The 10,640-nt window shown below is 35.6% G+C and overlaps 1 protein-coding gene across 1 annotated transcript in view; it reads left to right on the forward strand.

Moving 5' to 3' along the window:
- Window positions 1-173: 173 nt before the first annotated feature.
- LOC107698192 (opsin-5-like) overlaps window positions 174-10,640 on the forward strand; it is a 21,366-nt gene continuing 10,899 nt past the window's right edge. The window contains exon 1 of the mRNA XM_016499156.1: window positions 174-225. Within this exon, the coding sequence (XP_016354642.1) occupies window positions 223-225 (3 nt within the window). The 5' untranslated portion in view covers window positions 174-222. The remainder of the gene's footprint in view (window positions 226-10,640) is intronic.

The raw sequence follows: 10,640 nt of genomic DNA on the forward strand, positions 1-10,640 counted from the left end.
AATCACAACTCGCTGTCAACCACTCGGGAGCACCTGCACGTGCATTTGCGCACAGTCTTGCGCAAAAACTCTGATCAGCACCGGAAGGTCTGATATCTGGTTTTTAGTCTCCCACGCGAAGTCACTTGCGATGTGGGTCTGAATTGCGAATTGACGAATGATCACGTATAACGCGGAGGAACCCCTTCGGCTTCCCGAGGAGAGGCGAGGCTGACGGCTGTCATGGTAGGAGGGTGCATGATGTTGGAGATGTTGTGTGGAAGAGATCAATCGGGGTTGTTTGAACCCACTTTGCATGAAGGAATTTTCTGAGCGATGACATCGAATGTGTCCTAGCGAGCAGGTGCATGTGGATAAATAGCGCACAAATGGGGAGGTGTGGACACCAGAGTTTGGTGCCGAAGAGACGCGCGCCTGAAACCCGAGTGTCTTGCGATTATTTTGGTGTCTCGCGATGGTGTTCTTAATGCATAGGCATTGACTTGTTGATTTGTTCTAATCCATCCAGCTAATTTTCCCTGGCTTTGGGTTTGGTTTTATTAGGGAATGAGAGAAGCTGAAGGCTTGTGCGCTTATTGGCTGAGGGTTGCGCTTCTCTTCGCACAACGTCGAGGAGTGTTGTAACACGTTTTTTAAACATCTGTATTTCAGTGTTATTTTGGACTGTATGATTCAATCTTTAATAATTCATTTCCATGTTTGTCTGCTACAAACGAATGCAGTTTATAAATCTGCAACTTACTCCTAAACTGTGTAAATTAATGTCAAACAAAGAGTGTTGTTACAGTCTATGCCACTACTTGGGTTGTTTGTAACACCAATTAAAACACAGCCAATTTACTGTATTGTGGTAATCAAATATACTTTTTTAGAATAATTAAGAGTTTCCTCAGCTCATTTCATTTTAATTCCAAATAGTAAACAAATAGGAAATATATCGATCATCTCTAACAACAGCTACAGTAACAAATCTATATTTGGGACAAATCTGTACCCAGAAATGAGCTATATCTTACATAAATCTCACAAAAAAACTCCTTTTGGGGATGTTCTTATTTGCAAAAACTGTAAAGTAATATTGTAAAAATGCAGAAAGTTTTCTGTTAGGGTTTATAACTAGCTGGTATGAAAACAATAGAAGTCTATATCAGCTAAATGTATGTGTGAGTCTAATCATATTTCGTGGCCAGATTTGTGCCCAGAAGTGAGTTAAATATGACAAAACCTCTCTCTGAAGGCATCCTGATTTGTTAAAACTGTATTAAGTAAATAAAGATTTTTTTTATTTTTATTTTTTTGTAAAAATCGGTAAAAATGCATGAAGTTTTCTGTTAGGGTTCAGTTGAAGTATTTATAAAAACAATAGAAGTATGGAATGTCCCCATTTAGTAAGTGTGTGTGTGTGTGTGTGTGTGTGTTAGTCATTTTGTCCCATTCTGTAAAATCTTTGTGGATCCAGAAGTACATAGTAAAAAGTGTTACAACCCCCCCATGATTTTATCAGGATATTTTAAAATTTAGTTTAACATGTAGATGAAAAGCTTAATTATAAATTAACCTGCTGGTTCAGCAAAGTCATGATTTCTCCCCAGCTGTAGCTCATTTCTTATGTACAACCCACTGCTGCAACAGTCAAACAGTCACAGATTTTAATCGCGTTACTGAAACAGAGACAACGAACCATATATGATCATTTTTGTTATTACGTTGCTTATATTAAGGTTTAAAATAGTCCAGTAATTCCAAAAATACCTTAATCTTTATTTAATGCCCCTTCATTTTAAAAATGAAGTTTTACTAGTGCATTTACTAAAGTTCATTAATAAACCCCTCTTACTATGCCTGAGGTCTGAGCCTGGAGTCTCTTATGGTTCTCAGATTCAGCACCCATAGATGGAGAGGTCTGGCAAGGATGCACGTAATGCTTTCTTTTCTCCTTCACCTGTCCCCTGACTGCAGCCCCTCCTGCCATTAATGTATTAAATTGACATACATTCTTATGGTGCTTTAACAGTTCACCCTATTACTTAAGAAGTATTACGCTGATGCATTAATGAAAATGCCATAAACTGGGACATAAAAAAACAGTCAGGAAAGCAAATAATACAGTTTTAAAACTGTCTGTACACAGTTAATGCAGTCAGTTTGTGTGATTATAATCAGGAATGTTTATGACATCTGGTCTAGGCGGTTTCTGGTAAATCTTTTAAAAACACATTTTGGATCTAGTGATATACTTAAATCAAGCTTTGACGCTTGATTGTGTCTGTGGTCCGAGCAATGACAATGACTGACATTCCAATAAGCAGTTGGTTTTGTAGTTCATTCTAAAACAAAGCTTCAGTCTTTCAGGACAAGGCCGCCTTAGTACATATAGAGACAGAATAGAAACCTTCTGTTATATATTACATAAACTGAGCTAATACTGTATGATTGATGTTGTATTACAGTTATGATACTTACATTGCAAAGAATGAATATAACAATTTTTGATGTACAGAATTGTTTTTCATTATATTTTCATTTGAATTCTTCATTTTTAATTTTATGAAATACATTTTAATGTGGGTGAGTCGGGGCATTGAAACATTTAACTTAAATTTGCTTCATATCTTTAGCTGTTGTAGTATTGCTTTAATGCTTGTCTAACACCTGTTTTTATTTCTTTCCCAATTTCTTTTTTTTGGGGGGGGGGTGTTGTTCAAACAGTAATTGGCAGACCCCCTGCGATATCGCATTAGACCCCCTGCTTGCAGTTTTCATGCAAAATAAAAACTTAAGGATTCAATGTTAGCAAGTGAAGAAATTAAGTCATAAGTATAATTTTACTACTGCACTGTTAAGTAAAAGTATTCATATAATAAGGCATTCATTATTATTTTACAGTGCAGTTGTGTTACAATAGTAATATATTTATGTCTTAGACATAATCGGTTTAAATTATTACTTTTTGTATTTTTACTGTATATTTTATATCAGTTATACCACATTTTGGTTACTTCTACATTGTCTTTCTGCATTAAAATTGTAATTATGACATTTTGTTCAAATTACTACCTCCCAACCCCCTCTGGATTTTTAACAAATCACATACTGATAATTATTATTAAATTCAGATATTTTGGCTTCCTAAAAACACCAATGTGAATGTTGTGGACTAAGACACAATCACAGCTAAAAAGGGGTTTGAGTCCACTTTAATTCCCAGGTGAACGTCAATACAAAAGACCTTTTTAATCTTACTCCATTCAATTTGATCAAAGAAAGAGGTTTCTTAATTTTATCTCCAAATTGATGCATTTAAATGTAAAATGTACAACATTTTACATACTGAACTCTGAGAGGGTCCGAGGTCCACATACCATAGTCTCATAGCCTCATCCTGTGGGGAACACTGACTGATATCTAAATATTATATCTATCTAAAGTCTATTGTGGCAAGTCATTCTGATATCATATGACTTCCACAAGACTTACTTATATTTACCGCTTGTTTTTCCTCATTAATGGGAACAGCACTGTGGTCCCTCCTCTATTAAATCACAGATAGCTAGACTGAAACTTCAGATCTTTCCCTTGTGAATGGCACTGCATTCATATGTATATTCTTGTGTCCTTGTGTGTGTAATCAATGGAAGACTGTTTGGCTGACTGATCCTCATTTCGAAGCTGAGGTTTTTATAGCGCTGATGGAGCGGCAGGTGAATTAGAGGTGTTCTCTGATTTACCGCTATCTGTGTGTGTTTGGATGAGTGTGTAACCTCATAGAGTTATACAAACAGTCACATATGCCACTTTGTGCTGTGAGCATTCATCGTCTCACCAGAATCGTCAGCATTGCCAGTACCTGTGCTGATTATTCATTAGTTTGCATCAGCCTAAAAACATAAATTATGCTTATTTCTAAGATTTTACGGGCCTATGTTAAGAGCCTGGCAAACTAGGGCTAGCATACACAGTTCCGCTTGTCTTTGTGTCCTGTTGTCATATTAAATAATACCATAACATAATATTGCTCTATGCCTACATCTTCCCTAGCAGGTTAATAGGCATAGTTCACCCCAAAATGAAAATTTGCTGAAAATTACCCTCAGGCCATCCAAGATGTAGATGAGTTTGTTTCTTCATCAGAACAGATTTGGAGAAATACATTACATCACTTGCTCACCAATGGATCCTCTGCATGGGTGCCGTCAGAATGAGAGTCCAAACAGCTGCTCAAAAAAAAATCTGTCACGGAACTGTGTTGTGCACACACGAAGATGAAGGCAGAAGGTAGTTTTTAATAATTCCACAGGCAAATAATCCACATACAGAGAACAGCAACAACACATCTAACCTAGATGAGACCAGACAACAATAAACAAACAGAGCAACTTAAATACATGAGCAAACAAGGATAATTAACAACACATACCTGAACTGAATGACAATATCAAATCAACAACCATGACAACCAACACAACAGGGAAAATGTGCAAACTGAAAGTCAAGACAACATCACAATAAACCACAAGTGATCCACACAACTCCTGCCCATCAGTTAACATATTGTGAAGTGAAAAGCTGTGTGTTTGTAAGAAAAAAATCCATCATTTAACTTTAAAATGTCGCTTCTGGCTAAAATAACAGTCCATAATAAGGCTTCCTCCAGTGAAAAATGTCCATCAAAATTCACAGACATACTTGTTTAGAACTGTTTTCACTTGTAAACAGTGCTTGATCTGTGCATATTTCTCTCCTAAATCAGACAAGATTACTTTTTAATTGGAGACAGCAATATTATGGATAGAGCTTCATATTTTAGCCAGAAGCAACGATTGCAAAAACTCAAAATGATGGATTTGTTTCCTACAAAAATGCAGCTTTTCACTTCACAAGATGTTAATTGATGGGCTGGAGTCGTGTGGATTACTTGTGGATTATTGTGATATTTTTATATCAGCTGTTTGGACTCTCATTCTGACGGCACCCATTCACTGCAGAGGATCCAATAATGAGCAACTGATGTAATGCTAAATTTATCCAAATATGTTCTGATGAAGAAACAAACGCATCTAAATCTTGGATGGCCTGAGGGTGAGTAAATGTACAGCAAATTTTCACTTTTCTCTATTCCTTTTAATACGAGACAGCTGATAGTTATAAAATGGCATTCATAAACTCATGCCCCCCTGTGTGTGTGCTTTGGCTGTTCTGAAGTTGTTTTTTAATAAGAAATATAAGATATGTGCATATCACAGACACCAAACACTCCAGGCTGTGGTATTTTTAAATAATCTTGTAGTACAGGTGTGGAGTGAATTTATTTTGAGAGCAAAATCTAGTTTTGTTAATTCATTTACTGGGTTATTACGTTTAGCAGGGTTTAAGGGATGCAAACCCTAGCAAGCCTTTGGCTGTGTGAATATTTGGCCTAAGTAATAACATTTCAAGACTCAGTAAAGATGATAAAGATGAGGTGTGTGCATGAGAAGGATGTCATGTCAAAATGGCATAATAGAACTTAGTGTTCAAAATGTTCAAAATGAGATATCTGTAAGTTTTGTGCTCATTCATAAATTCCAAGTCATGAGGAATTTGTTTGGTGATACTGTACATACATAGAATATGGTTCATGGTTTGAGACTCAGATTGTATTTGTATCTCAGTGCAAATGAGGAAGACAGTGGCTGGGAAATATTAGGTCATCAGTAAAACAGTGCCTTTTTTCCCTTTCCTGCAGGTTTTATGGAGTTCTTTGATGAATTCTCTTAAGGGAGAGATGGCTGTTTGCTTATATATAAAACATTAAAGCTCTTTTACTCATAGAATGGATTTGCGTAGAGGAACGTAGTGTAGGTCTGGGATTATTGATGTTTGTGTGTGCAGACTCAGCCTTTAGCTCCACTGCTGCTCAGTATGCTGCATGTGTGTGTTTGAGGGAAGTAGGTAAGGAAGTAGGGAGAAAAAAATGGAATATTTATACAGATGTAATTTAAAGAGGCTGGCAATCAGCCTAATGAAAGTTAAAGGCTATATACACAGTTTTTTTAAGAATTATGCACAGCTGTTACTCTCAGCAAAGCTGACAGACTGTTCAAAGAGATTAGAGGAAATACTTGCACGTTTCTAATACAAATTCTGAAAAAAGATTTATTATGTGCTCCAGATTTACTGAAAATGGGTTTACCGGGAAGGATGCCTAAATGTTTTTTGAAATAACTGTACAAGATAAGGCCATGCGATTGAGGGATAACTGTAGCACTGTCAGCAGATTTTCACATAGACATTCACCGCATCTCCCTCTCCCTCTGTCTGAAGCTCTGTTCCCAAACAGGTTAAAGGAACAGCTCACAAAAAAAAAAAAAAGAATCTATCATGATTTGATTTTATTCCGATTGGTTTTAAAAGCCAGATCAACTTCTCTCATGAACATGACAAGGGTGGATGTCAGGATTAATAACGTGTCTGTGAATAACACCTTTAATAGACCTTATAGCGTATGGAAGCTTGTTTCCGCCATGGGATAAAAATTAAAAAATGCTTCTCACAGTTGTGTTCTAAGCATTATATAAAATTTTGCAGGTAATTGCAACATGTTATATGATGTTGCAATTACCTTTTTTTATTTTTATTTTTTTCATTCTGTGGCAGAAACAGCTACAGAACTACAGTGTGTTCAGTGGATTTGTACTGTAGTTTAACAATATGCAAATTTTTCAGCTGACAAAACATCTTTCCAAAGAAACTTTCAGAAAATACAAATACAAAAAAATACATAACATTTTACATACGTTTTGAAAATTATGTGACCTGGTAACTTTGTACAGTACATACCACTGTAAAGACTGCAGTCTATCCTGCACAGTCTCGTTTTCATCCATATAAAATTCAATATGCCGTCTACCCTGACTAAGGTCTGTTGTGTTTACGATTATGCATTTGGCAGATGCTATATCTACACGTTTTTTTTTTTTTTTACTTTATGGTTTCCCTGGGCCCCTGACATAGAGCAACTTAAATACATGAGCAAACAAGGATAATTAACAACACATACCTGAACTGAATGACAATATCAAATCAACAACCATGACAACCAACACAACAGGGAAAATGTGCAAACTGAAAGTCAAGACAACATCACAATAAACCACAAGTGATCCACACAACTCCTGCCCATCAGTTAACATATTGTGAAGTGAAAAGCTGTGTGTTTGTAAGAAAAAAATCCATCATTTAACTTTAAAATGTCGCTTCTGGCTAAAATAACAGTCCATAATAAGGCTTCCTCCAGTGAAAAATGTCCATCAAAATTCACAGACATACTTGTTTAGAACTGTTTTCACTTGTAAACAGTGCTTGATCTGTGCATATTTCTCTCCTAAATCAGACAAGATTACTTTTTAATTGGAGACAGCAATATTATGGATAGAGCTTCATATTTTAGCCAGAAGCAACGATTGCAAAAACTCAAAATGATGGATTTGTTTCCTACAAAAATGCAGCTTTTCACTTCACAAGATGTTAATTGATGGGCTGGAGTCGTGTGGATTACTTGTGGATTATTGTGATATTTTTATATCAGCTGTTTGGACTCTCATTCTGACGGCACCCATTCACTGCAGAGGATCCAATAATGAGCAACTGATGTAATGCTAAATTTATCCAAATATGTTCTGATGAAGAAACAAACGCATCTAAATCTTGGATGGCCTGAGGGTGAGTAAATGTACAGCAAATTTTCACTTTTCTCTATTCCTTTTAATACGAGACAGCTGATAGTTATAAAATGGCATTCATAAACTCATGCCCCCCTGTGTGTGTGCTTTGGCTGTTCTGAAGTTGTTTTTTAATAAGAAATATAAGATATGTGCATATCACAGACACCAAACACTCCAGGCTGTGGTATTTTTAAATAATCTTGTAGTACAGGTGTGGAGTGAATTTATTTTGAGAGCAAAATCTAGTTTTGTTAATTCATTTACTGGGTTATTACGTTTAGCAGGGTTTAAGGGATGCAAACCCTAGCAAGCCTTTGGCTGTGTGAATATTTGGCCTAAGTAATAACATTTCAAGACTCAGTAAAGATGAGTATGTATGTGTGTGTGCATGAGAAGGATGTCATGTCAAAATGGCATAATAGAACTTAGTGTTCAAAATGATGTTGTGATGATATCTGTAAGTTTTGTGCTCATTCATAAATTCCAAGTCATGAGGAATTTGTTTGGTGATACTGTACATACATAGAATATGGTTCATGGTTTGAGACTCAGATTGTATTTGTATCTCAGTGCAAATGAGGAAGACAGTGGCTGGGAAATATTAGGTCATCAGTAAAACAGTGCCTTTTTTCCCTTTCCTGCAGGTTTTATGGAGTTCTTTGATGAATTCTCTTAAGGGAGAGATGGCTGTTTGCTTATATATAAAACATTAAAGCTCTTTTACTCATAGAATGGATTTGCGTAGAGGAACGTAGTGTAGGTCTGGGATTATTGATGTTTGTGTGTGCAGACTCAGCCTTTAGCTCCACTGCTGCTCAGTATGCTGCATGTGTGTGTTTGAGGGAAGTAGGTAAGGAAGTAGGGAGAAAAAAATGGAATATTTATACAGATGTAATTTAAAGAGGCTGGCAATCAGCCTAATGAAAGTTAAAGGCTATATACACAGTTTTTTTAAGAATTATGCACAGCTGTTACTCTCAGCAAAGCTGACAGACTGTTCAAAGAGATTAGAGGAAATACTTGCACGTTTCTAATACAAATTCTGAAAAAAGATTTATTATGTGCTCCAGATTTACTGAAAATGGGTTTACCGGGAAGGATGCCTAAATGTTTTTTGAAATAACTGTACAAGATAAGGCCATGCGATTGAGGGATAACTGTAGCACTGTCAGCAGATTTTCACATAGACATTCACCGCATCTCCCTCTCCCTCTGTCTGAAGCTCTGTTCCCAAACAGGTTAAAGGAACAGCTCACAAAAAAAAAAAAAAGAATCTATCATGATTTGATTTTATTCCGATTGGTTTTAAAAGCCAGATCAACTTCTCTCATGAACATGACAAGGGTGGATGTCAGGATTAATAACGTGTCTGTGAATAACACCTTTAATAGACCTTATAGCGTATGGAAGCTTGTTTCCGCCATGGGATAAAAATTAAAAAATGCTTCTCACAGTTGTGTTCTAAGCATTATATAAAATTTTGCAGGTAATTGCAACATGTTATATGATGTTGCAATTACCTTTTTTTATTTTTATTTTTTTCATTCTGTGGCAGAAACAGCTACAGAACTACAGTGTGTTCAGTGGATTTGTACTGTAGTTTAACAATATGCAAATTTTTCAGCTGACAAAACATCTTTCCAAAGAAACTTTCAGAAAATACAAATACAAAAAAATACATAACATTTTACATACGTTTTGAAAATTATGTGACCTGGTAACTTTGTACAGTACATACCACTGTAAAGACTGCAGTCTATCCTGCACAGTCTCGTTTTCATCCATATAAAATTCAATATGCCGTCTACCCTGACTAAGGTCTGTTGTGTTTACGATTATGCATTTGGCAGATGCTATATCTACACGTTTTTTTTTTTTTTACTTTATGGATTCCCTGGGACCCTGACATTGGCGATGCTTGCACTATATGCTCTGATTGAGCTTGGGTCTGTTTATTTGAACAGAAGACCTTAGAAATGCATAAAGTGTTTACTTAGACACTGAAAGCTTTATATATTAATTTCAATAAAAGCAATATTTAAAAGATTAGCATTATTTTTATTTATATATTTTTGTATACTATTATAATGGACAAAGATATTCAAATTGGTTGACATTTAAAAAATTGATGCTAAATTAAAACTAATGTTTTAATTTAGCTTTTTCTTTTTCTTTTATGCACTCAGTCAAATCCATTAAACAATGAGATTCAATATCTTGTAAATTATATCAATAGTAAGTTATGGTGACACAAATGGCACCGTTTCATGACTCATTCCCAAATACATCAAAATGTACTCAAAGAATGTTGAGGCAATTCATTTTAAACCCATAATATTTCTTCTGAAACAGACATATCTATTACATTTTATTTTACAGTATGTGCACTTACAGTGTACTTAACTTCAGAGTATTACCTAAGAAAATACTGGTAATATACGGCCTACAGTTTGCTGGCTAGCTATGCCTTCATCACGTATATGCATATTACCTGGTTGCGATCATTTACAAAACAGCTTGGTCTCCATATTTAAATGTATTTGTATTTGACAGTTGAGTGAGGCGGCAGCTTTCCCGCGAGTGGGCGTGGTTTCAGCGACGACAGCAGACACGCCCCCAGCATTTGAGAGCAGAGAATGCTGCTTATTTTTTCAAGGTTTTGATAACTTATTTTATTTACTTAGCGTTTTTTGTATCATTCGAATTTGGCTGGGTGGTTAATAACACATTTTTCTATGTTGTGACAAACTCAGAACACATTTAATATTGCTTACGGACTTAAGTATTTATTATTATTATAATTTTATAAAAAAAAATTTAATTTTAATTTATAAAAATTATTTTTTTTTTAGATTTTTCTTGGTGTCACAATCAATCCAGCTCTCTCTCTCTCTCTCTCTCTCTCTCTCTCTCTCTCTCTCTCTCTCTCTCTCTGTG

The sequence above is a fragment of the Sinocyclocheilus anshuiensis genome, unplaced genomic scaffold, assembly GCF_001515605.1.
Source record: "Sinocyclocheilus anshuiensis isolate Anshui unplaced genomic scaffold, SAMN03320099.WGS_v1.1 scaffold4546, whole genome shotgun sequence".
Taxonomy (NCBI): domain Eukaryota; kingdom Metazoa; phylum Chordata; class Actinopteri; order Cypriniformes; family Cyprinidae; genus Sinocyclocheilus; species Sinocyclocheilus anshuiensis.